At 51.4% G+C, this 25446-nt stretch overlaps 12 protein-coding genes across 12 annotated transcripts; 8 read left to right on the top strand and 4 right to left on the bottom strand.

The window, feature by feature from the left end:
* Positions 1-538: 538 nt before the first annotated feature.
* CCOS01_14295 (uncharacterized protein) lies at positions 539-1468 on the bottom strand (the record flags this gene model as incomplete). The annotated part of the gene is made up of 1 exon (XM_060462439.1): positions 539-1468. One exon carries the CDS (start codon positions 1466-1468, stop codon positions 539-541), a length of 930 nt encoding a protein of 309 aa, XP_060306924.1.
* Positions 1469-2069: 601 nt separating this feature from the next.
* Positions 2070-2746, top strand: CCOS01_14294 (uncharacterized protein; the record flags this gene model as incomplete). Its single annotated transcript, XM_060462438.1, has 3 exons — positions 2070-2119; positions 2184-2595; positions 2684-2746. 3 exons carry the CDS (start codon positions 2070-2072, stop codon positions 2744-2746), a joined length of 525 nt encoding a protein of 174 aa, XP_060306923.1.
* A 395-nt stretch (positions 2747-3141) lies between these two features.
* Positions 3142-3438, top strand: CCOS01_14293 (uncharacterized protein; the record flags this gene model as incomplete). Its single annotated transcript, XM_060462437.1, has 1 exon — positions 3142-3438. The coding sequence occupies one exon, from the start codon at positions 3142-3144 to the stop codon at positions 3436-3438; it is 297 nt and encodes a 98-aa protein (XP_060306922.1).
* A 128-nt stretch (positions 3439-3566) lies between these two features.
* On the bottom strand, positions 3567-3713 carry CCOS01_14292 (uncharacterized protein; the record flags this gene model as incomplete). The annotated part of the gene is made up of 1 exon (XM_060462436.1): positions 3567-3713. The coding sequence occupies one exon, from the start codon at positions 3711-3713 to the stop codon at positions 3567-3569; it is 147 nt and encodes a 48-aa protein (XP_060306921.1).
* Positions 3714-5790: 2077 nt separating this feature from the next.
* On the top strand, positions 5791-6484 carry CCOS01_14291 (uncharacterized protein; the record flags this gene model as incomplete). Its single annotated transcript, XM_060462435.1, has 3 exons — positions 5791-5881; positions 6054-6128; positions 6177-6484. 3 exons carry the CDS (start codon positions 5791-5793, stop codon positions 6482-6484), a joined length of 474 nt encoding a protein of 157 aa, XP_060306920.1.
* Positions 6485-7136: 652 nt separating this feature from the next.
* CCOS01_14290 (F-box domain-containing protein) lies at positions 7137-8588 on the top strand (the record flags this gene model as incomplete). The annotated part of the gene is made up of 1 exon (XM_060462434.1): positions 7137-8588. One exon carries the CDS (start codon positions 7137-7139, stop codon positions 8586-8588), a length of 1452 nt encoding a protein of 483 aa, XP_060306919.1.
* A 1009-nt stretch (positions 8589-9597) lies between these two features.
* CCOS01_14289 (uncharacterized protein) lies at positions 9598-9783 on the top strand (the record flags this gene model as incomplete). Its single annotated transcript, XM_060462433.1, has 1 exon — positions 9598-9783. The coding sequence occupies one exon, from the start codon at positions 9598-9600 to the stop codon at positions 9781-9783; it is 186 nt and encodes a 61-aa protein (XP_060306918.1).
* Positions 9784-11128: 1345 nt separating this feature from the next.
* On the bottom strand, positions 11129-13002 carry CCOS01_14288 (uncharacterized protein; the record flags this gene model as incomplete). Its single annotated transcript, XM_060462432.1, has 5 exons — positions 11129-11299; positions 11428-11601; positions 11681-11740; positions 12319-12413; positions 12942-13002. The coding sequence occupies 5 exons, from the start codon at positions 13000-13002 to the stop codon at positions 11129-11131; spliced, it is 561 nt and encodes a 186-aa protein (XP_060306917.1).
* Positions 13003-16021: 3019 nt separating this feature from the next.
* Positions 16022-16339, top strand: CCOS01_14287 (uncharacterized protein; the record flags this gene model as incomplete). Its single annotated transcript, XM_060462431.1, has 1 exon — positions 16022-16339. The coding sequence occupies one exon, from the start codon at positions 16022-16024 to the stop codon at positions 16337-16339; it is 318 nt and encodes a 105-aa protein (XP_060306916.1).
* Positions 16340-17094: 755 nt separating this feature from the next.
* On the bottom strand, positions 17095-17436 carry CCOS01_14286 (uncharacterized protein; the record flags this gene model as incomplete). The annotated part of the gene is made up of 1 exon (XM_060462430.1): positions 17095-17436. The coding sequence occupies one exon, from the start codon at positions 17434-17436 to the stop codon at positions 17095-17097; it is 342 nt and encodes a 113-aa protein (XP_060306915.1).
* Positions 17437-17976: 540 nt separating this feature from the next.
* On the top strand, positions 17977-19332 carry CCOS01_14285 (lipoyl synthase; the record flags this gene model as incomplete). The annotated part of the gene is made up of 2 exons (XM_060462429.1): positions 17977-18937; positions 19034-19332. The coding sequence occupies 2 exons, from the start codon at positions 17977-17979 to the stop codon at positions 19330-19332; spliced, it is 1260 nt and encodes a 419-aa protein (XP_060306914.1).
* A 2895-nt stretch (positions 19333-22227) lies between these two features.
* On the top strand, positions 22228-24974 carry CCOS01_14284 (glucan 1,3-beta-glucosidase; the record flags this gene model as incomplete). Its single annotated transcript, XM_060462428.1, has 6 exons — positions 22228-22499; positions 22577-22712; positions 22835-23128; positions 23196-24217; positions 24278-24503; positions 24561-24974. 6 exons carry the CDS (start codon positions 22228-22230, stop codon positions 24972-24974), a joined length of 2364 nt encoding a protein of 787 aa, XP_060306913.1.
* Between the last annotated feature and the right edge of the window lie 472 nt (positions 24975-25446).

Here is a 25446-nt window from a genome sequence, read left to right as displayed (position 1 = left end):
GGAAACCATCCTTCTGGATTTGTGCACTCGTGATCTGATTTAAACGTCACATCACTCTGTTTCACCCGGACTGCGACCCGTCCGTTTACCGAGTTGATGCCGATGCATGTCTATCCCATTCAGTCGACCGCTCTGAGATGCGTTCACTTCGCGGGGTTAGCCCGAAAAGTTGGTCCGGCATTGGTCCGGTGTGCGCCAAGTGAGAGGCACAGCGGTTGGAGTCGGCTTCTTGAGCACATCAACAGTCGAAAGGGGCAACATCAGCGTATCATCACCATCTATGATCAGTTGGTGTCTTTTTATGCATTATCTACGCTCAGTGAGTCGTCTTCGATTACTTATGAGAAGTACCTTACATTCAGTGTGACCTGTTGTGGTGGCCAAGAGTCCATGCTTGATGTAGGCACAAGGATATCTATATCCGAAGGACAGTCATGGTGCAAGTGCTGACTTCTACAGGTTTCAGAGAGAATGCGAGACATGCTTGTTCTGAAGGACAAAGATTATTTCTGGTTCTCTCCAAGCGCATGACAGCACTCTAGGGCGACAGAATTCGCTGAACTACACCCTTCGTGACGACATGGAAGTCCTCCTTGCTCAGATCAAAACGGCCGAGATCCTCAGTCTTGCTGTTGAAATCACCCCCCTCGCCCTCTTTGTAATGTAGCGGGAAGAACTTCGCAAGCACCACAGCATGTGCGTCATCCCCACTCATCGCATTGGCTCTCTCAAGAACATCATCCACGGCCTCCTCGCGAATGTCCCAATCGGTCTCAGATGTTCCAGTCGCCAGCATAATGCTGCTCAGTACCTCTCTTTGAGTGACGTGGAAGGAAGTAGTGTAGAAGCATTTGTTGCGATAGCGTGCAAGTTCCACATCTGGCATAGCCACAACCTCGGCAGTAACCGCTCCAGCTCGGGCCAGCGTAGTGTAATTCATCTTTGTACGCCCCCCGTTCCAAAGCGTAACCTTGAGTGTTTTGGCGTCGATACCAAAGACATCGCCCATAGGCAGGCAGAAATCGTACCAAGGGTTGGTAATGACACCGATCCAAGAACCAACTCCTAGCTTTTCGATGAGTTCTCGATATTTGCGTTTATCAGCGATTTCAGGCAGCTCTTCAATGAGCTTTCCTTCTGGGTCACTACCAAACTCAGTCGGAAGGATATACGGGACGTTGGCCTTTGCGGCAGCGCGGATGAAGACGTCGCTGAGGCCCACAGCTGGGATGCCAAGTTGCAAGACCAAGACCTCTTGACCATCCAAGACAGACGTGAGAGCAGCTTCATCATCGAAGGCAACTCTTTTGACGGTGACGCTGTCAGGGAATTCAGAGGTGGATTCGTTCCGGACAATGACGGTGATGTCGTGGATACCATGAGAGAGCAGTGCCGTCAGGGTGTGTTGCCCAAGGTTACCACTGGCGCCAACTAAGGCAATCTTACGATCTTGTCGCACAGGTGACATGGCTGTGAATGGAATATAGATTGAGTAGAATAAAGTTAGTCTAAATATTGACCAAGGGCTGATGATGGTTCAGTTTCAGTGTGTTGAGCTATTAGCATGCATGTGCTGAGCGGAGGACCACTCACTTAAATACTTGTTCGACGTACTTAATTGACAAACCAAAGGAAGCGGAACATCGCGTTATCACCTTTGCAACACTGTAAGCTAAGCACCGCTCACAAATGATTTCCTAAGACGACTACGGAATTACACGTATTCAGTGCCATTAGACTCAACTCTAGGATTTTCAAAACCGAATGAACCAATCAGAGGGTTCATGAGATAGCTAGTGTAGTGACGACGATGATTAGAAATCGTAAGGTACTTAGTGCAAAGCTTGATTGGCTCGTTCGGCTTTTGTTCAAATCTTACATGACTTACCGCACCAGGACCCATAGCAAACAAAGGGGCGTTCCGAACTTCCAGTTACATCATCACGTCAGGTGGAATAGACTAGAGCGCAAGTCATCGCACCTGTGTCAACAGAACCAGAGCTCTCATGCCTTAATATTGCCGGAATTGATGAGAAAACCTGTCTTTGGTCGCCTGATGTGATCATCCCATGGCACGAAAAGGTTCCAAGAAGACCAAGACCGGGTGCTTGACTTGCAAGTATGCATAGATCGAAATGCCTCGCAGAGGCCTCAGGCGAATCCTTTTGTACTAATTTTCGTAGGATTCGCAAGATCAAGTGCGACGAAACCAAGCCTTCTTGCCGACGCTGCAATGACACAGGCCGAAAGTGCGACGGCTACTTGGCACAGGCATCGGTCGAGTTCAAGATTCATGCAGCCCTGCGACATCATGGATCAGACTCCGCAAGTGAGCGAAGGTCACTACAATATTTCTATGAATACGCTGCGCCTCGTCTATCTGGCCCTAGGAAGCCTGCTTTTTGGACTTGCTTTGTCATGCAGCTCAGCCAATCTGAGCCAATAGTGAAATATTCGCTCTTGGCAATCAGTCACCTATACGAGGCTCGCGAGATGCGGGCAATCCCATCCACTAAACCTTTGCTTGCATTACAGTACTATAATGCGGCAATCAAAGGTGTGAAGGCTGTGCAAGATCAGTCTTTAGTCCTGATTGTATGCGTCTTGTTTACATGTATCGAGCTGCTGCAGTCAAATAACGAGACCGCGATTCGGCATTGCAAACACGGCAACCAAATCTTAGAGATTTATGGCAGCGACAAACCCTGGATACGAGATCACATCGTACCAGTCTTTCGGCGATTGAGCGTCCTTCCGCTGCTCCTTGGAAGGCCTCCTGCGGACTCAGCACTCACACATGTCCTAAGATATGCGGTACCAACGAGATTTGATAACGTGGAGGATGCACACTCGATGATCGACGAAATTTGCCGACGATTAATGATTTTACAACATTGGAAACGGAAAGGAGCTGATTTCGATCAGGTGAAGGAGCGGAACTGCATCGGTTCTCTGTTGCAGAAATGCAGAGAATTGATGGATGGCCTCGACATTGACTCAACATCTCAGCCAAATTGTGCTAGCGAAGGTCCGCAAGCACTGATGCGTATGCGCTTCCACACATGTCAAGTTTGCTTCGATATGCTGTTCCCAGTAGATCATGGGGGCAACGATGAAAGACACATACACGGCTTCCGCGAGATGATTGCGTTGGCTTCTGAATTTAGTAATATGCGGACCATACGGCTACCACGATTTGTTTTCGAACTTGCATTCTCACCTGTGCTGTTCTTCGTTGTCACAGAGCGCAAGTGCTTAGAAGTGCGGCTTTCAGCTCTCCGTCTGATAAAGGTACTAGGAGCAGAAAGAGAGGGCCTCTTCGAAAGCCAAAACTTGTACGCTCTGGGGCGCCGGAAAGTCCAAGCAGAACATGGTGTGATTTTGGATGACTTCGACTACCCTCAAGATTTGGTTTTGAATTCGGATATAGAGTTTTGAGCCGTCAAATAGTAATAAAATGACCATGAAGAACCCTCATCATGATGAGCTTGAATGATTAACCATCTACACCTTTCCCCTACAGCTTGAGTCCTTTCCAGTGGCTCCAGCTTTGATACAACGTTCTCTCATCCCGCAATTGCTCTGTCCAATGTTTTTGAACAGTGTCTCGCTATAGTAGTAGCACTCGTAGTGACCAAGGTCCGAGTTGTATTTCGTTTGATACCCAGCCTTGGTGCAGACTGTCGAGGTGGCACTGTCATTTGGCGTACCATCTGAGTCGTAACAGTGGCAGTACTTATAGCCAGAGCAAGCTTGAGCGGTAATCGAAATCGAAAGAACGGTCACCAGAGTTGTGAGTCTCATATTCTGGAGATGTTGTCAGCACAGCTAAGGCTTGTTACAGTCATCCAACGTACGGATGGCTTGTCTATGATCGAGTTAGAGGAAGGTGGGTGGGAAATTTCTACCAGCAAGATTGTAGAACATAGCAGGCGAATTGTCGAAACCCGTGGGTCGTCTCTCTTTTAAGTGAGCTAGGTACTGTGAGGATTTGCTATTCGAAACGATTGGTTCATCGGAATTGCCGGCAACTATCAATTTCTCTGGATTGATTTGAGAAACTCCGACCTTGGAGCTAGCGAGACTGCAGGAACAAGCAACTCAGAAACCGCAAGTTAATTTACACAGATTTGCGTCGTAGCCTATCTGAGTAGGTTATTCTGGCTCATCCGCGACATGGAAATTTACTGTATCAACTTGATAAGCTACAGGCTGAACTCGTGTGTAATCAGATATTCTGATGAGATTCCATGACTCTCGCGAATTTACTAGCGGGAGCAGTGAGCTCAGGCTGTATTTGTATCCAACGCATGATGACAGGCATGTCAGCGTGATCTTGTGTGAGTCTATATAATTTCAATTGTGAAAGCTATCTTTGGTCAATTGCCCAGAAATACCACGGCATGTCCTAATCTAGGCTGGATTCTCGATTTTTGCCAGAAAGTACTATCGAGACAGGAAAGATTTCATAGCGCCGGAAGTCATGAATACTGCTAGGCTAGAAGAAGGGCAATGTTCGAGACTGGTTTTGGCTTCACTGATGGACTGATTTCTCATCACCTGATTTTCAAAGTTTATTTAGAGGACGGAGCGGCGAAACTTAGCCCACCGGTGAGGATTGCTGGTACAGGATGATTACTGATACGAATATGCGTAATCCGTCGCTTTGGGGCTGAGTTGTCGACTATATGAGCATGAACTCATCCAGCTTTCGTTTCCTGTGGAATATCACCAAGGGTTTACAATGCTCCTAGTCGGTAAGAGAAGCATCCATTACCAGCGTCAATACACAGGGAGTGAGCCCTGGTCAACTCTCCTATAATATATATGCATGATTCTTTTACCCTTTTAGGTCGTACAAGCCTTTTGTTATAATCTGTCATGATGGCTATGACGGCAACACGTTTGATGCATTTGCGCGTTCATTCATTCGACTTGATCGTGTCCTGTTTCTCATCTTAAGCTGCATACTGCCAGGACGAGCGCGTAATGACGCATTGCTCAGGGCCGTCACACGTACTTTGAACGTTGTGCATATGACTACATAAATCAACAGTTAGGGGCTTAGGTTGCCAAATCTGGGAAACTTCGACATATTTTGTTCCCAAAATCGGTCACTTTAGTGTCTTCACGTGTCTTTTATACCGTTCTCGACAATTGCACTTGCCTTTTGGATCTTGCTTCAAGGGCATTCCTTCTTCAAATGGCTCATCTCCACGATGCTTCCCTTTTGCGATGAGAATGGTCGCAAAATAGTCTATCTCTCCTGACCAAAGTTCTCTAAGGTAGGTGACCTAGCTGATGCCTCTATGCTCGTCTGTTGATTCCCCCTCGCCTTCGTCACTGCGCCTTGACCTTGTAACTACGAGATGAGAGGATGTATTTAATTAATTTGGAATAGCATAGGTAAGCCTCAATGATATAAATCAATCCAAGTTGTGAATAAAACTTCCCAAAATCTATCGTTCTTTCCTATGTTTATTGGGCATTCGAAGTGGAAGAATGATCACAGGCTAGCAGCATTTCGATTGATTTGTTAATCAAGCGACAAAAGCAACCCGTTTAGCACTTAAATTCAATTACTTATTCCATATAATGGTAAATGGGGATCAAGGATTATAGTGCAAGGAGCTGGTCAAAGCTAAGGTACCCAGTTCTCTTCTAACTCGTCGTCACTCTTCCCCGCTCGCATATTTCCGAGTCAGACCGCATCGCAACCAATGCTGCCAGTCTTGATACGAGCACATAGAGTTTGAATGTTGAGAGAAATCAATTGAAAGTTCTTTTATGATGCACTTTAATATCCACTCGTATCAAACCTGCCAGCTAGCTACCTTAGGCTTCTACGGCGATCCCATTGTTATCTCATGGCCTGGAGCACGTAAGTTCCACATGCCCAGTTTAACGTTTTTTCGAACGAGATTAAACACCGACGGACTTTGCATTAACGATACGACTACATGAACCCGAGAGCGACGATTTCGGGGTTATATCAAGCCACGTTGCGCCGTGTGGTAGCTGATTTCTAGACATATCCTGAAATTCCTCCATAGAAATAAGCCGCATCACCAGTCCTACCTCACTTTGCCTTCAAGATCTAAGTCTTCACAGAATCACCACCAGCATCAGTAAGTAGTCAATCTCACGTCAATTCCTATCCCATCTAACACACTCAGTGCATCTCGCAGCCGTAGCCACTCTTTTTGCGCTCGCCAGTGTGGCGATGGCTGGCAACCCTCGATACAAAGTCAGTTGTGATCCAGCCGTACCAGCTGCCTACCAGGCTAGCATGAAGGCATTTGAGAAGAAAAACTGTGGAGAGTCCGAGTATTTTGGGCGTCCAGGCACTTGGCATGAAGAGACACAGTCGTGCGAAGCCCCCGGCCCCGGGGGCACGAATACCCAAAGATACTACCATCCGCTCTTTGCTAGCTCTTCAGGTGGTCCCAACATCAGCCCGCGTTGCCACTGGGTTCCAGCTTAGGTTTCTTGGGGGAATACCAGTACCACGTACGCCTGATTATTAGCCTCACTTATTCCTAGCACGGTCGATGACTGGCACAGCTTCAAGCTCAGCTTGTCAACACTCAGTCAAGTAGGATAATTAAGCCGCAGCCCGAGAGAAAGCACTGGGATCAGATCAAACATTGATCTGCCGGAGATGCGGCGTGGTTGAAGAACAACCCTAGGCTAGAAACCAATCTAAATCACCTCATATGTGAATCTTTCTCTGTGTATAACTTGCCTGCGAGATCAAAGAGATCTTGGCCGCCTCCTGGATAGCTTGACAATTCTGTGCCCACTAAAATCTGTCTTGACTGGCTTAGAAAAATGCGGAACGCCTGATGGCGAAGCGCTGGATTTATTTCCAATAACCTCTTTGAGATAATATAGTCGTCCTCGAAAAGTAGAAATGATGCAAAGCGAACGGTTGATCTCCCCGAGGGCCAATGACAATCGAGCGCCAAACCTCTCAACAGGAACCGAGCGGGAAGGTCTATTCTGGTTGGTGCCTGCCACAGTATTAGCTCCTCCAGCCACAACTCAATCTGGCGCACGCAACATCATCAGAACAACCACCGGCAATCCGAGGTTTACTCATTTGATGGCGGGAAGAAACCCATAAATAAAGAATCATGCCTGGCACAAACTCGTCGACGCCCTCCCTTGGGTTCGTCGATTTACCGGTGGAAATTCAAACCCACATCCTCGAGGCTCTCGCCTCCTCACACCCCGCATCGATCTACGCAGTGCTTCCAACATGCAAACATCTCTACAAAATCGCTCTACCTCTCTCAGTCCGAACCTATCAGAGCGCCGCCGGCCCAAAGAACACAAGCCAATACGCGCAGAAGCGCAGCCGCAACCTCGACTTCCTGCGTTACATCACCATCACCAAGCCTGAGCTTGCACAACATGTCCGCCGCATTACCATCAAACATGTCTCCACCAGCCTCATCTACCGCACTGCCCCATCGAGCAAGAAACCCTTGGGGCCTGAAAGCGATGAGATTGGCGTGTACACCAACATGATTGATGCATCGGGTCTCTCCGATCACGTTGAAGACTGGGAGGCTGTGCGACACGAGTGGCTTCGAGGCCTCGCCGACGGCTTAGTCGAGCAGCAGATTGGCCTCATGTTTCTCGCATGCCCGAAGATCCAGGTCCTCGAATTGGGAACGCCTCTCGCGCCTCGTCTGCTTCCTCGCTTGATCAAGGCTGCGGCATTGCACGGGGGGAGCATGAAGGCCCCGTTACTCCATCACTTGCGAGAGTACTGCGGCGAGCCAGAGATGCCCAAGAGTCTTTTCCACTTCTTCAATATTGGGAAGGAATTCCTGCAACTACCTCAGTTACGGACATTCATGTGCGCGAGTTTATCGAGCAGTGGCCCAAACGGGCACCTCTTCGACGAGAACGCCAATCCGCCCAGGTCTTCAAACGTTCAAAATCTTACTCTGCTAGATGCAAACATTACCCAGGAGGGCCTAAGCACAGTCATCCGTGCTTGTAGAGAGTTGAAGTCGTTTCGCTGGACCCCAGGTGACAGCAGTTTCCTAGATATGCAGATCAAGCCGCAAGATCTAGCCCAGGCTCTGTCACCGCATCGAGATACTCTCGAATGTTTGCATATCGACTACCAAGGCCAGTGGCGCAATCAAGAATGGTACGTCGAACTAGAGGGCTTCTTTATCGGTACGTTCCTGCGGGAGATGGTCTCGTTGAAGACATTGCACATCGGCATGGAGGCTTTTACTGGTTTCACCGATCTTTGGACAATCCCAAGCCTTTACAACAACTTCAATCAAGAGGAGAAGGTGTCGGAATTGAAGAGAGTTCCGCGACTCGTCAATCATATACCTCCTAATCTGGAGAGCCTCGAGCTGTACGGGTGCACCATGGAGATACTGACTCATATCCGTGAACTTATGGACCTGCATCAGACTGGAGAAGGATGTGCGAGCTTGCGGAAAATTCAGCTACGCTTCAACGCAGACTTGGTTGATCCAAGTAAAGTCAGCATGATTTGCGATGCCAATTCGAGCGTTTTAGACTTGGAATTCATATATGATCAGGCGCCCATTTGAGGAGCGCTGAAGACTTAAGTCATAAGTGCATACGTAGAAATCACTTATTGAATCAAGCGACAACGATTGATCGACTCATGTTGAAAGGCGCTTGTGAATTTGAGCCGTCTGAGATGATTATCAGGCATGCTTTGATCCGATCGTCGAGCCCCTTGCCGTGCAATGAAGTTGTTTACAGGTGCCAAATATAGAATCCAATGGATCTGAGCTTCTCTACTATCACATTATCATGGTTATGAAAGTTGTTGTCGCCAAAGAAACCTAAGCAACATTCTTTTGAGGGGATTCCAAGTCTTGCAGCTTGCCATATGCAAGGTCTTTTTGTCAGCAGGGGTTCTCCCACACCCCTCTTCTTCAACGCTCCATCATGTCTGCATGGGGATCACGAGACACACCCTATCAACACAATTCGTCAGCAGCTTATCTGAGAATACTGAAAGGTGGGATCTGATCCCAGCCTACTTCCCGATCGATCCGTTTTTGGCAGCTTCCCGTGCGTAGATCCCGCTCTCCTACTGCCCTCGAGGGCCACGACGACAAGGGTATAGCTATTGGTGGGTATGAAAGTCAGGCTGTGATATTGGACGTATTAACTCGATGCAGCCATCTTCCGGATAAAGCCGGTCAGGTGGCAGATAGATGCTCGTCAATGTTGCAACTTCCCTATCGAGGCATCATCGGCAAATGCGGCTAGCACAAACATATGAGATAGTAGATATAAGTCTGGCATATTCCCTCGGGCCTTCGCTTTGTCTGGAATTAGAAACCTACTCTCATCTCACGCTCCCTCCATTCTGTTGATCAACTTTGACATCATTGTCATTGATGATCAATCTCTACCTCATGATAATTACAAAGCTATAATCAATCCACGACGCTACTATCAAGCACACTCATAAATCAAGGGTTAGCGAGACTGTATCTAGTACCTTCTGTTCTTCAATGACTCAAGCTAACACGGCTCATAGGTCTACAAATATAGCGCGCTACACACGAATTAAAGACCATCATGTCCGCCTGTCTACGATGCAATATCGCGCCTGCCTTACCCGGCCATCGCTTCTGCAGCCCTTGCGGCAGGATAATACACGCCGGCAGCCTGCAGCGTTCGGGGCTTTGTATGCGCGGCTGTGGCCGGACCGCGAAGCAAGGTCACCGATTCTGTGTTCCTTGCGGTAGGTCGTACTACCGTTAGTCGATATTGAAAGGCTCATGTGTATTGCTGCCTCTGCTATGAATGAAAGCTGCTGTGGAGCATGCCATGGCTTGACCATATGTTATCACAATCAGAAAGCGTGCATCGGTTTAGAGTGCTTCAAGATCAAGACCCAAATGTTCTCAACCTTAAGCTTGCTGAGGAGAACCTTCGTCGCTTGTAGTCTCCATGGTAAGTCACTGGCGCTAGTATCTAAGGCAGTAATTCTTTCCAAAGGCTTTGTTCAAAGAATTCGACCGGATTCAATCCGGTGCCAAGTTGGCGGCCTTCTGGCTGACAAGCGGACCTGGACTTGGCCCTGATATCAGTGAGTTACGGGACACCGTGACCAACCACCATCTATCCAGGGTCGATTCGGGGTTTGTAGGACAAAAGCTAACATCGTAACTTCAAGAGCAATGCCCCACCCTCAACCTCAACTCTGAACCAAAAGAAAGACGATTTAATGTCATCTTTGCGTGATTTGCAAAAGAAGAGAGGTCCATCCAGGATTCGAACCTGGGCCTACGGAAATTCCGATAATCAGAATCCGACGTCCTAACCAACTAGACTAATAGACCGGTGATAACCGGCGCTAATATCTTGCGCTGATCGATCGAGGTCGAAGCAAACTTGAGAATCTTGCAGGTGGACGAAGTCATCAAAGGCGTAGTGTTTGCTGGGCTGCTACAGACTACCTTTGGCATCGTCAGTTGAGTTTGGGCATTGCCCTGCTCAGTGCGCTTCACTGAATGTGCCCAGAACTTTATTGTTGGGGCAGATGAGGAGAATTTGGAGAGTCGCGCATTGATGGGGCAGAGCGGCTGTCAGAGAGACAGCGATACTGTCGGAGTCTGTCGCGTGTTAGCATCCTCAGCTCAGGGCTTAGCACAACAATAGGCGGGGCTCCTGGTCGCAACTTACAACGTGCAACACTCGGCGATGTCGAGATTGTTTCGGCCCCGAAGTTCTCATAAATTCAAACGCATCGTCTGAGCTTGGTATGCACAGATGCACACATTTGTTTGCCAATCCGTAGATGCAGGGACTGGTGCCAGCCCATGTTCGTCACTGACCCCAAGGGTTTGGAAATAAGTGCACGCTCAGACGAGCCATGTGCTCCGTTTCAAAACGCAGCTGATAGATGAACGGCCTTTGTTTCATCGGATGTCAAGATCGGACGCCGCCAGGGTGCTTAACAGCAACAACGACTCATTGACTTCTGGTCGTCTGTGACCCAAGTACTTGCTGATACCTATTCTTCTGGAGATCCATGATTATCGATGTTCCTGTATCCGGTCACTTGGATGACGTTCTTGAGGCAGCTGCATGAAAGCTGTCTTCCTCAGCCGAATCCTACTTTGGAGCCATCCTCGTAGCACGGCCCATAGGTTGTCCAGTGACTGTAATCTGTTATGCCGACGACGGCGATGACGACGCTGACGAGGTAATCTGCTGCTGGAAGCTGGATAATCGGCTTAAGGATCGGGAGACGGGGGCGGGGCTCCGGACATCGCTTCGCATCAAGTTAATGGGAGGAGGAATCGCCGTCCAGGTTCCTCAGGAGAAGGTCCCCTATTTCGTACCCATGGAACCCATGAATTTGTCGTCTCTTGACCGTAGCCCACATGGCTGCGTTCCCACTCGAACAGCAACGTCATGTTGTGCCGGTGTGGAGAGCCACGAGTCGAGGTTGCCGTTGACTCTTGGGGCAAAGGAAATCTGAGGGAGAGCAATCTCTTGTGAATCGGCCAGTGTTGGAGGATGCTCTAACGGCTCCAGGGCGACTGTAACCTGGCTCAGGGTATGTTTGCTGTGCTGCAGGTCATTGTTCGTGCAGCGCAATTGGGGTTCAAATGCCGAGGACGCAGCGGCAGCCTGCGTTGCGCATACGAACTGCAGGCTGCTGCATGTGGCCGTTGAGACGAGGAGTCCGAGACATGTTACGAGGTGTAGACTACACAGAAGCAAAGATAGGATGGTCTTGAGTTTGGCCAGTGTCTCTGCATGATATTCCAACTTCGCGTACCACAGCCGACGCTGCAACTAGCGAGCGCGCAGCTTACCGCAGTAGAGGACGGGACAGTAGGTTAGAGGGAGACTGATGGCCCAAGACCAACAAAGGAACGTGTGGTGTCCGCAAAGCGCCGGCGCTGCGACGCGATCCTCGACCCACCGAAAAAAACGTTGGAAGCCGTTGTCTAAGTATATCGCAACGTCTCATTCTTGTGCTTGGTGGCGTGCAACAACAGCTGTGAATTTTCTTCTTTTCGCCCCCCCTTTCGGTCCGTTGAAGGACAAGACCAACCGGTAAAAAGCTGCCAAGAGGCGTTTGCTAAGTTGAAGAGGTCGAGATCGGGCCAGGCTGCCACGGAGAAGGGGGAATGAATGGGCAACCGTTTACGGTTTGGGGCGTTTAGAGAAGAAATCACTCCCAAGTGACCGGGCTCGCTTGAGTGTCCCTAGCTTGGCTTAGACCACCAGCAGAGGCGGCGCGGTTACCGCGAGTTTCCAGCTGCAATGCGTAGGACTCACAGCAGACTCCAGAGCGTTTTCTGTATCCATGAACCTCGCCTTCTCACCAGTAGCTGCGGTGGCAGCCGTGGGTCTCGACAGGCCTTGTGAGCGGCCTAGACGGTTCAATCCAGCAGGACTTTGATCAAATGGTTTGCTCGCAGGTCCCTAACGAGTAGTGTATGTAAGCGCCCGGAACCTCCTCTCAAGGACCGCACAAAGTTGAGTTTCACATTGTGGCAGCGAAGCACCGGGAAGCAACTTGTACGGGGTAGTGGCCGGTCGTTGTGCGTCTGAATGAGCAGTTTCCGCAGACACTGGTGACGGGTTGGTGGCACGAAAGAGGAGTCACGATGGCCCTGTTGCGACGAGGGCCTGTTGAAGGGCCTTGCAGTTTGTGCCCAAGTCGCGACGGATAGGGGCAACGAGGAGAGGGGCATGCGACGACTTGCGAGGTGACGAGGTTCTAATTAGTGCGACCGATGCGCGAAGTGGGCAAGCTCGGGCCGTCCAGAGTCAAGACTCCCATGTCAAGCAACGTGAGGACCTAGGCGATGCTCATGATCCATTATTCATGGCCGGCCGCTGGTCCCTGGCGAGAAGGGAGTCTCCCTCTTGAGAAGTTCACAGCAATGTTGGCCCACCAAAATCATTGATCTCCGGCGTGATCTCCAGAAGTTCAGGTTGGTCCATGTTGGTGGACATGACCCTGGGGAGGATTTCGGGTTTCATCCGAGGACTTGCGGTTGCAGCTGCAGCCCCCAAGTTTGATTATCGTTGAAGTGCGAGTTTGGACGGAGAGACAAAGATGGGACTGAGACACATGAGACGATTTTGTCCGGGTTGTGTTGCTGCTGGTCACCGTCGACGGCCGGCCCCGTTCAAACTTGACGATGGATGGGCTGCGAGCTGCGAATTGGCATCCGAATTGATCATGCTGCCCGGACGAAGAATATCCGTACGGAGAGGCTACAGCGGCGTAGGTCAGTAAAATTAAGAATGAGGAAATCGACACTAGAAGAGGCTTCTCCGCAAGTGATCTGAACGGGGAATAGGGATGAAGGATGATGACATTTCCCGGGCGATGAGCAACCGCGACTTGCACTTCCATGTTGCGACTGCACAGACCGTCAGACGAACGTTCTGGGAAGGAAGGAGAGAATCCTAAGATTTGACACTCGTTTTTTGGGAAGGAACGGGGGGAGGCAACAGGGTGAGTCCTTGCTGGCTGCCCCTACTGGAAGCGACTTTCTCAGTGACTTCCCTCCGTCTTTCCCAATCGCTCAGTTCCTTCCAAATTCCAAAATACCGCACTGACGGCAAACTCTTCTTTCTTTCCCGTCCCTCTCTAACGCTCCACCCCACTCATGAGCCAACCAACCAACTGGCTGCAGGCACTCAGGCACCCCCGGCCAGTCAGAGCGCACGAGACACTCTGAGCTAATCATCCAAGGCTTAGCGTCAGGAACCATTTTCTCAGTGAAATGCAGGAACGAGTTGGCCAGCCGCGAAACGGAAGGACAAGAAGCCTTGGGTCTCACCAGCTGGGTCCCGCTTCCACCGCACCTTAAACCAATCACCAGGTGCTGGTGGCTCTGGGAAATTGTGCAATTCAATCTTTTATGAAAAGCCCACTCACATCGTCGCTGTATCGGGAATGGACGATTCGCGCTCTTCTTTCCTCGTGTGCCACCCATTTCGTCCATTTCGCGGCAATTTGTGTCGCATTGGCGAGGGGATCCAAATGACGAGGTGCAAATTATGCCATTTAGCTCTTCAATAATGCTGCCGCTATTCGCCCTGTTAGAGAGCATTGTACGAACAATCACCGCCTACTAAGCCCGTTTGCGGCTGGTAACAATGCCTTTCTCTCCTTCCTTCTGTCAACCCCGGCCTGACTTTGTCTTGGACATCAAGAATAAGCAAGCCGAGTGATGGACCGTTGGGCTTGTCTCGCCCGGCACAAGGTGTTGTTTCCGTCTTAGCTCGGCCGAGCGACTTCTCAGGAGTCGGACTACCCGCCTGGAATCAACCGGAAGAATAAGAAGTAAAAAAGAATGGCACTATTCATGGCGCCGCTAGCCACTGCCCGCAACGGATGTTGCTTATTCTGGGTTCTTGCTTCTATTGCTGGCTCTTGAGACTTGCGGATTGCGCTCAGCCCGCGTCAGGATCACACAAGGCTTCTAAGAAAAGCGCTGTCACTGCGTCAGGGCAAACAACGAACAGCTTCCAATCGACACTCTGCCGATCCGTCGTTGCTGGCGTGATGAATAGCTGGCGGTTGGTTGTTTGCACAATTATCCATTCACAAAGCGCACCAAGGCAAGGCGCAAGGTAACGTGGTCGACTGCCAGCGAACGCAATGCTGTGCTTTTGCGCCTTAATTTCCCGCGAAGATCCAGACCCCTGCCTGCATATTGAGCCTGCATACGAATGGTCGTGTGTACAAGCTACCACCGCTGAACCTTGGCGGGTAAAAATGTTCATTGTACTTAGTGCCTCTAGGAGGATGGTGGGTTTGCAGCATGGCCAGCAGGGTTAAACAGAGCAGCCTTGGACACGGGTACCTTGCAGCTACCTCTGTGATACCTCACCGGCCGAGTGACGATGGCCTCCGTTGCGACAATTCGGTTGGCTTTTACAGACTCTCAGTAGCAGACCAGGCCCGACTTGCGACTCGCACCGCAGCAAGTATCTCATCTCCTTTTTCCCTCCTGTGTCACTGTCCCGTCCCAGCCGTACCTGCCGTCTCTTCTTACTTGTACATACTCCTTCCCCGGGATACATCTGGAAAGAACTGGCAGATAAGGACAGGGAAGGTAGGGCCGAGCACCTCCACCTCTTGCCCTCTCACAGGCTCACGGACCACAGCTAACGTCCTTTCCTTCCTCCATCTCTTTCGTGGGCCGGGCTTGGCTTTCATTTTGGGTGTGAGCGCCTTCCCTGTCGGCGCCTGCATCGTCGTCGCCCTCGTCGCCCCTGCCAGTCACCTCACAGGCTCACGGTCCACGGGGATGAGGCCCTGCCGCCTGGGAGGATCCTGGACCTCCAGACGTCTCCCAGACTCCCAGGTTGCCAGGCCCCCGGGTAAAGGTGCGGAGTACTTCGTTGTTGCTGCTCATTTTGACCCGACGCTTGCATCCGTAACCCTCGCCTGATCCGCCTGCCCCCGTCGCTTGCCTCCCCACATCCAAAACCCACGTCTTTTCCCACTTCTCGCGAGTCTGGGTCCTCTCTCCAGCATCCTCTTATTCAAACCACTCCCCCCCGATCCATAACCCACAGACTTCGTTGGCAAAGTCTCCTACTGCTTCACCCTTCTTTCGCTTCACGCACAGTCGTTGAAACAAACATCACCAAACCTGAATTACTCGAAGTATTCGGACTAACACTCATTCCTATTTACATCCGCGGACAGACGCCCTCTCGTCGCAAACCAACAACAAGCGCTCCCCGCCAAAAAACCACTCACTACCTTGGCTTAGACACAACAGTCAACACGCCAACACATATATACATCTGGCTGTCCCATCTCACGCTTAGCAACAAGGCAAGCAGTACGACTTACATCACGATCTTTGAAAGACCCAACACCAAGCATACGCATCATAGTGTGGAACGGATTACTTCCGACGCACATACATATTCGATTCGGTCTATACTTCGTCAGGCTTCGACAGTTGACCAGTACAATCACCAAAAACACCCACTTACAGACACAATGAAGGTCACCACGATTCTTGCTGCTTTCTTGCCCGTCTTGGCGCTCGCCCAGACCTCAAGCGGTGATACGACGACGGTTACTTCCACGGCTACCCAGACCAAGACCATTACTCTCGAGCGCGCGCACACCACCACCATGACCTACGGCACCGGCAACAGCACCGCAACGTTCAAGCCCACCGGCTCCGTTGTTGCCTCTGCAACTGCCGCGGCTACCGCTGCAACTACCTCGAAATCCAGTGCGGGCGCCGCTCTCAACGCCGGTAACCTGGCTTTCGCTGGTGTTGCTGGTATGGTCGCTGCTATCATGTTGTAAAGCGGCATCACTGGATGCGCAAGACGAAGTGTGAGGAAATGGACGACGGGTTAAAAGTTGCGATGTGGTTGGAGGAATGTTGCCAACTGCATCTGAATGCGATACCGAACTCTTCGATGCGACATCTTTTCAGCCTTCTCTTTTGTCATCGCCTCCAACCCTGGTTCGGCGCAACATCGCTACCGATGTGAGTGCGGCCTATTCTTACGAACTTCACGACCTTGAGATTGGGAAACCACTTGAGTTGACGGCACACACTATACCCTATTCCTCTTCGACACCAACCATGTGCGACGCTTGCATCGCCATCCTGCAGGAAAGGAACCGACACGCTAGTCAACTGGGACTTCTTGACAGCGATCAACCTTTTTTCACTCTGACTTCAAACGACACTGACTGTCCGCCGCCTTTCTTTATGGGTGGCGGACGGCTTGCCACATGTTTTAATGTTTCGATTCTTCCCCAGCAGCACAAGGGTCGCATGGAATGCGTAGTCGATCTGCCCTTCATGCACGTCGTTGGCCATGATCACCCAGGGCGTTCTTCAACACATTCAACTGTCTGGTTCTCTAGACTGGCGAGTCGTGTTGGGGATGGCATCGAGTCAATCCACGCCTGATGGTTTTCAGGCTGTCGTTGGCTCGAGTTCCTGGCCAGGCACTGATGTTGCTGCAGGTGTGCTTGCTGGCTGGAAATGATATTTACGAGATCTTTCGCAACGTCTTTTCTCAAGGGAGGATTTAAGACGGAAATGATCAGGATGGATGATTTAGGGATTTACCGGAGTTCTCGTGATGGAACAAAAGTTTCACTCTTCTTCGAGTTGTTGATACCCCTATTGCTGTATGTTGCCGGCCGGGGTTGGACAGATCAAGCTGCACTTCCGAGGTTGCTCTTTTCGAAGGTTTAACCTTGGCTTTCGCTTGCTTGGGTTGTCTGACATTGCCCAGTCGGTAGGAGGACGCGATGGATTTGCTTTGATATTTTCGGATTGACGACCGTTTTGATTGAATGATGGCATGGTCTGAGACGACTTTGCCTTGCGAGGGGGGCTTGGAGGCCATTGAAAGGAGTTTTAAGGACTTGAGAAGAAGCATTTACTGGTAGCATAGTTGAACGAATTCACTGACATGAGCTTATGGCTCTGTTCCATCAAACCCTTGCATGCTCCTACCACGACAAGTGACAGGGACATGAGGCCTTGGCTCATGATTCCACGCAGCATTGGCAATCCTGACCTCTTGATTGGAAAGATCCGGGAAGCGAGTAAGACAACGACCCCTCGGCCCTTGAAAAACGAAACCGTTGGGACGGAAAGCCCCGGTACGCCGACATTTCGATAAGCCTTCTTAATAAGCATTGCCGCTGTCAGACAGCCGGCCAGTTTTGATTGGTCGAGGTGCAATCACCGCCCCCCGATATGCCGATTCAATCCGGGCACCGGGGGGTGTAGCCAGCTGCAGGGCCTAATTTCTAGTGGTCATTTTTTCTTGGGACCTGTTTTTTTGCCCCATCACAGCTGTTGTCTGCATCAACCTCTCAACCAAGCTCTCTCGCCCGCAACATCGTCGGCTGTTGCAATCACACGGGCAACTTCGAGTGGGAACCAAACGAAACACAAACGACAGTTAATTGCAATGCCATCGCCCATAGCACCTCTTGCCCGCGTGCAGGCTCCTCTGCGGCGGGCTCTCGCCTCGTCGGCTCGCTCCCGAGCCTTCGCCACCGTTCCTCCCACCTTCGGCACAACATCCGAAGCAGCATCGCAACCCCCGAAAGCCCGCAGACCGACCTACTTCAAGGACAAGAGCCTCGCGTCGCTGGACGACTTCATCGCGAGCAAGGGCGACCCCGCGGCCCTCTCCGAGGCCGAGGCCTACGAGATTCGCACCGTCGAGGTTACGGGCCCGACGGGCAAGAAGAAGACCATCACCCGCCTCCCGGAGTGGCTCAAGACCCCCATCCCCGCCGGCAACGAGAACTACAAGTCCATCAAGAAGGATCTGCGCGGTCTGGGGTTGCACACGGTATGCGAGGAGGCCAAGTGCCCCAACATCTCCGAGTGCTGGGGCGGCTCCTCCAAGAGCGCAGCGACGGCGACCATCATGCTCATGGGCGACACGTGTACGCGCGGATGCCGTTTCTGTAGTGTAAAGACCAACCGCGCGCCGGCGCCGTTGGACCCCCATGAGCCGGAGCACACGGCCGAGGCGCTGGCTAGGTGGGGTTTGGGATACGTTGTTCTGACGTCTGTTGACCGCGATGACCTGGCGGACGGCGGAGCGCGGCATTTTGCTGAGACGATCAGCAAAATCAAGGCCAAGAAGCCGAGTCTGCTGGTCGAGGCGCTGACCGGCGACTTTATGGGCGACTTGGACATGGTGAAGATTGTGGCGGAGAGCGGTTTGGATGTATATGCGCACAATGTTGAGACGGTGGAGGCGCTGACGCCGTATGTGCGTGATCGGAGGGCCACGTTTGCGCAGAGTATCAAGGTGCTTGCGCGGGTCAAGGAGGTGAAGCCGGAGATGATTACCAAGACGAGTCTGATGCTTGGCTTGGGAGAGCAGGAGGAGGAGATTATGGATGCTTTGAGGCGTACGTTTGTCCCCATCATTCTCTGGCTTACAGTCAGGAAACCGCGTGAATTGAAGTCAAGGCCGGAAAGAAATGCTAACATTTGGGGAAACATAGAACTTCGCAAAGCCAACGTCGACGTCGTCACCTTCGGCCAGTACATGCGCCCGACGAAGCGCCACCTCAAGGTCGAGAAATACGTCACCCCCGACGAGTTCGAGATGTGGAAGCAGCGCGCGCTGGATATGGGATTCCTGTACTGTGCCAGTGGTCCCCTGGTGCGGAGCAGTTACAAGGCCGGCGAGGCGTTTATCGAGAACGTGCTGCGCAAGAGGGCGGGCGAGAAGGCTGGCATGGCCGCGAGCGGTAGGCTGGGCCAGACTGTTGCTCTGGAGGAGGGGTTCAAGACGCTTTAGACCGGATTGTTGCTGTACTTTTACAGCGAGAATTGAGGATGTACGATCTGTGAGGATGGTGATGAAATAGACTAGGGGATGAGATGGATAATTGTAAAAGGGGGGTTAGATGGCATGGCTGGCGTTAATATTTTTGGGCTGGACGACGGGAACTTCCATTCATGGGCATCGCCATCTTCTACACCCGGGTGGCACACTTTTCGACATACAACCTAGGTGCATAGTAGACCTAGAAGAATATACGGATGCCGGGTGGTCTTCAACAATGGCCACTAAGAGCTATGAATTTACATCCGGGTCTCATGTTACTCCGTGCGTGCCATTTTCAAAGGGGTATGATGACCCAACTCGGGTACGGTGGATCTGGAGCTATCTACTCGTATGAATTCAACCTTACTTCCTCCTTCTTTCACCTCTCTACCACTTCGAATGGGTGGTCTCCGGCGTTTTTGTACCACGATCATAACTCGGCCGATTGATGAATCGTCGGAATCCTCAGGGGTAAGACCTCGAACCACCTAGTCGCCTCGTTGTGCCTGGTCCTGGCAATCGCATACCAATCTACGGACCCTCTGTCTGAGCCAAGATCGGATTCAGGAGGCAGGAATCGAAAAAGTTCAGAGACGTCGGATTTCCGCATCTTCAGCTCGAAGAAGGGAGAAGATGGCGTGGTCTTGAGAGGAGGCCCTAATTTCCCGGCGTTCCTGATGCGTGTTCCGCGTTCAAAAACTCACCGGATAGGGCTGTTATCGATTTCTTGAATCGGGTTTTAGTGCGTGTGAATGGAGAGACACCTTAACGGTCGAGTCTTCAAGAAAGGAGTCCTTTACTTATCAGTCTCTTGGCCTGCACCTCTGATCCCGCGGGATCCCTTCAAATAACACGGGATCTACTGAGGTATGGGCGCCTGAGAATGAGGGCATACGCGGCTCATGTCTGCTTTGATCTTGGCTTTTTCAGCTGAGCATTTTTTTACAGGGGAGCTGTTGGCTTTGGGGATAAGCGATGCTACTCTCATGCATCAATGGACGAGCGATAGATGTACCAACCCAATGGCCAAGGGGACGGCCGAGAATCTGGTAGCCGCAATGCGAGAGAAAAGCTGGCCTTGACCACCCCGGCCAACACCAATGCACCGTCCCATCACTTTTCATTCCAGGCCGGGGGAAAGCTTGGTCCTGTTCCTGTCATCTTTCCCGAGAAGTTTCTTCTCCATTCATCCCCGGCGACATCTAGCAAAAGCGATTATCGAAAGTTGAAACAAACGAGACCATAAGTGTCCTTGGTCAAGAATTAGCATCGCCGAACATCGCGTTAGAGCATAGGCTCCCGTTGGGAGTAAACGCCAACGGCCAACGTTCTGTCTCCCCTCGTTCCATGCGATGAGTGGAACTCCACTTCATCCACTGGCTCCCTTCAGACCAAGACACCCTGGACATCCCTTCTAGTTCTAGGTTGGTTTCTCACCGCGAAATGCCTCTCTCTCCTTAGGCCAGGCTCTCATGCATGCCCTCCCACCTCTCTTCGCTCACTCACCCACACGACATCATCCATAGATCACCAGCACCAAAGCAGATCAGCAGCTGCATATGCATCCTGCAATAATGATGCGCGTTCACGGTCCCGGAGGCGTCCCTCATTTCCCCCTCATTCATCATTTCCCGCCCCGACCTATCCCACACAGGCCTAGCACACCCTCTAAAGGCTCCAATGCACTCCACCTCCCCCCTCGTGGGTTGCCCGTGAAGTATCCGTAGGCTGGAATCACACTAAAACAACTGAGTAAGAAGCTTGCTTTCTTTGTCAAAGCCTGGTGTACCTGAACGGCGTGGACAGCCAGCCACAAGACGCCTTTCGAACGCCTAACGGATGACTGCCTCGTCAGCGCGTTGGGTCGCGAAGTAAATATTGGAAGCTTTGCGTCTTTTAGATTGAATCTTGTCGAAGGTGAGATGTGCAGCAGTTCACCCGGTCATTGTAGAGGCAAACAATGCTTTCCGGGCCGGCATGAATACGTCTACGCATCTGGTGGTCATTTCTTTCCTGCATGACATAGCATCTACAGTCATCCTGTCCGTCTGTCCCATGTTGGGAAGCGAATGGAGTAAGACGCGCGCGGGGAATGAGTGAGGGAGTAAAGCAGGACTAAAAGCTACGGGAAGCTAAGTAAATGAGACACACTGCTTTTGATTTTCTGCCCACGTTCATCCCCCCAGTCTATCCCTTTTTAGAACCTTTTATATGATAATTTCTTGGTCTATCAAGAAACGAACGGCAAAACGTCCCGCAAAAGCGCGGTTCTTGGTTCCTGAGAGGCTGAGTAGCGTTGAACCCGTCGTTCCACGGCTCCCACAGCTCTCTCGACCTCGTCTCCTCCACTTCAGCCCAACTCTAATAAAGTATCCCAGGCTTGTCGCCCTTCACCCCTTGTCGCTCCGTCAACTTTGTTTCTTTTTTCCCTACGCCTATTTGTACTCATCTTCCACTTACTCGGGACGTCCGGGCCTGAGAGTGTGAGTAGTAATCTACCCGATCTCAAGGTTCGTCCCACTGCTGGGGGTCCCTGAATGTCTATAGCTTTCTGATCCGTTGCCCTTATTGCTGATTCTGCTGAGAATCGCGCCACTCCTTTTTCTATTACTTGATTGACTTTCCTGCTCACGCCTCTCTTTTTCCTATCTCTTTTGATCTTCACCTTGCTGGCTTATTGATCAGGAGGGGAAGTGACCACGTTCATTACACAAATCTCTCCATCGAGTTCCGAACTCATTCACTCATTGAAATCCCACCAGCGCAGTCTATCTCGCTCTCACTTCCACCACACTCATTCGAATTCCTCGTAATCATAGTATCTTCACCTTACTCGAAAAGCAAATCAACAAGCAACCCGTCAAAATGCGCGTCACAGCCGCCTTCTGGCTCGCGGCCGCGACCCTCGCTAAAGCGGCCTACTGGATGGAAGACATTGCCCACCAGGGCATCTCCCCCTACCACCCGGACCCGAACTACAAGGTCTTCCGTAACGTAAAGGACTTTGGCGCAAAGGGCGATGGCGTGACGGACGATACTGCGGCGATCAATCTCGCCATCAGCTCCGGTGAGCGGTGCGCGCCGGGCAAGTGCAAGGGCGAGACGACGTCGCCTGCTACCGTCTACTTCCCTCCCGGGTGAGTCTTTGGGAATTGCAATTCAATTGAATGAGAGAAGAATGAAGAAGGATGAACTAGCTGACGATTTGCTGTAGAACTTATCTCATTTCGGGTTCTATCATCGACTACTTTTACACGCAAATCATTGGTGATCCGACCGATCGCCCAGTGATCAAGGCCGTGGCCGACTTCCCCACCAACACCACCCTCGGCCTCCTCGATGGCAACCCGGTATGTAATTAACTTTTCGAAATTCTATGGCTTTTAGTCATGGAAAAGATGCATTTTGTCAATTATGTCAATTGCATTAGTTGTATTGTGCGTGGAGTAATTGACTAACACACCCACTACAGTATGGCGCGAATGGCCTCAGCTGGGGCGCGACCAACGTCTTCTTCAGACAAGTGCGCAACCTCGTTTTCGACACCACGTCCATTCCTGCCTCTGCTGCTGCTTTTGGAATTCATTGGCCTTCGTCGCAAGCTACTGCTATCACGAATTGCGAGTTCCGCCTTGCTGAGGGCGCGGCGAGCAAGCATGTCGGCATCTTCATCGAGGAGGGTTCCGGCGGCCTTCTCAACGATCTTGACTTCTACGGAGGTCAATACGGCGTCAATTTTGGCAACCAGCAATATACTGCTCGTAATGTATAAACGGCCCTTTGATAGCTGTGGGAAAGTGAAGATTGGTTGCTGACTCGTTGTGTGTGAATAGCTTCGTTTCTGGAACGCTCAGGTCGCCATCAACCAACTTTGGGACTGGGGCTGGACGTACAAGAACATCTACGTTGAGAACTGCGGCATCGGCATCCGTATGCAGGACAACAGCACTTCTTCAATCACTCTTTTGGACTCTGAGTTCGTCAACACCCAAACAGCGATTCGCACTAGCCGTGAGCCCGGCGTTACGGTACCGGTCACGGCCGGCACTCTCGTAATGGAGAATGTCGCCTTCTCCAAGGTCCAGACTATCCTTCTCGGACCCAAAAACAACACCATCATCGCCGGAACCTCGAGCGCCACCGTCTCCCAGGGCTTCGCCATGGGTCACATCTACACACCTACCGGCCCAACCGACTACACCGGCTCTGATGCGGGCTACTTCCCCGTCTACCCAGCCCTTCTCGGAACCTCCGCCAACGGCACGACAAAGTACTACGAGCGCTCCAAGCCGCACTACGAAGATGTCCCCTCAAGCCTCGTTATCTCGGCCCGCTCCTTCGGTGCTCGCGGTGACGGTGTGACGGACGACACGGTGGCCCTCAACAACCTCTTCAACTACGTCGCCTCGAACCCTGCCGCTGGCCTCCTCGCCTTCGTCGACGCGGGAACTTACTACGTCTCTGACACCGTCTTCATCCCTCCCGGAGCTCGCATCGTGGGCGAGGCCCTAGCCTCCATCATCATGGGCGGCGGTGAGAAGTTCCAGGATATTGAGAAGCCTCACCCCGTTGTGAAGGTCGCTATCCCGGGCCAGTGCGGAACGATCGAGTGGTCTGATATGATTGTGTCGACTCGCGGATCTGCCCCGGGTGCCAAGGTCATTGAGTACAACCTCAACACCGTTGGTGAGCCCTCTGGTATGTGGGATGTGCATATTCGTGTCGGAGGTTTCGCTGGTACGCAGCAACAGCTGAAGGAGTGTCCTACCACTCCTAACGCTACTGTCACCGCGGATACTATTGACAAGAACTGCATTGCGGCATGGATGAGTATGCACATCACCAAGCCTGCTTCGTGAGTTGCCCCTGATTATGGATCTTCTTCTGTGAACAATGCGGGCTGACAATCTTCAAGTGGACTTCTTCAAGAGAACTGCTGGATCTGGACTGCCGATCACGACCTCGAGGACCCCGACTACAAGCAGGTTACCATCTACAACGGTCGTGGTTTGCTTATCGAGTCGACCGCCGGCAAGATCTGGCTGTCCGCCTCTGGAGTTGAGCACCATACCCTCTACCAATACATGCTCTTCAAGACCAGAGATGTGTACATGGGCCAGATTCAGTCCGAGACCCCTTACGTACGTATTCCCTCATGAAAACCAACTCTTTTACATGAAGCTGACCTTGACGATTAGTACCAACCCAACCCGCCAGCCACGATCCCCTTCCCTCGCGTCAAGGGCTACCACGACCCAGACTTCGAGACGGAATGCAAGGACGCCGACCCCAACGGCCCGCCCTGCAAGATGGCCTGGGGTCTCCGCGTCATCGGCAGCCAGAACGTCGTCGCGTTCGGCGCGGGACACTACTCCTTCTTCAACAACTACAGCACGGCGTGCTGCCAGATTGGCGCCGGAGCCAGGTGCCAGCAGCGCATCGTCGATGTGCGCGATGCGCCGGGTAACTGCACCGCGACTGATAACTTTGACATCTACAATCTGCAGATTGTGGGCACAACGGCTATGGTTACGCGGTACGGAAAGGATGTTGCATTTTACAAGGATAATATTGCTGGGTTCACGGCTGGTATTGCCTTGTATCAGCACTGAGATGTTTACTTCTTGGCTGTATAAGTAATGATATTCCTAATTCTTTTTTGTCATCGCCATATCGAGACCAATCTTTCGTTGGCGTGAGTGATTCCGCTCAGAGACTGTCTGTCGGAGAGTAATGAGGCTGGACTGATGATATCAGACGTCAGCATGGGTTTCGTTCACTTCTTGAATAGATTCGCCATCCCCTCGTGATGCTAGCCAATCCCGAGATGCTACATGCGCGATCCCTGTCACTTTCATTCCACATGCGAAACACCTTTCCGCACTGCATTTTTAACCACCCTAGGGGCCGCAAGAGAGTGCGAGTTTTGCCATTATCTCTAGTAGGATCGACTGGGGGATACGCACTGGGCGAATTACTTGTCCCCTCTGCAGGCGTTAAAAACGCAGTGAAGATTGGGAAACTGTATAAGTAGTGACGACCGCCGCTACTTTTTCTTGCGATAGTAGTAGGAGATGCCATGGA

The sequence above is a fragment of the Colletotrichum costaricense genome (genome assembly GCF_030867565.1).
Source record: "Colletotrichum costaricense strain IMI 309622 chromosome Unknown Scaffold_20.1, whole genome shotgun sequence".
Classification (NCBI taxonomy): Eukaryota; Fungi; Ascomycota; class Sordariomycetes; order Glomerellales; family Glomerellaceae; genus Colletotrichum; species Colletotrichum costaricense.
This window is presented reverse-complemented; position numbering and strand designations above follow the sequence as displayed.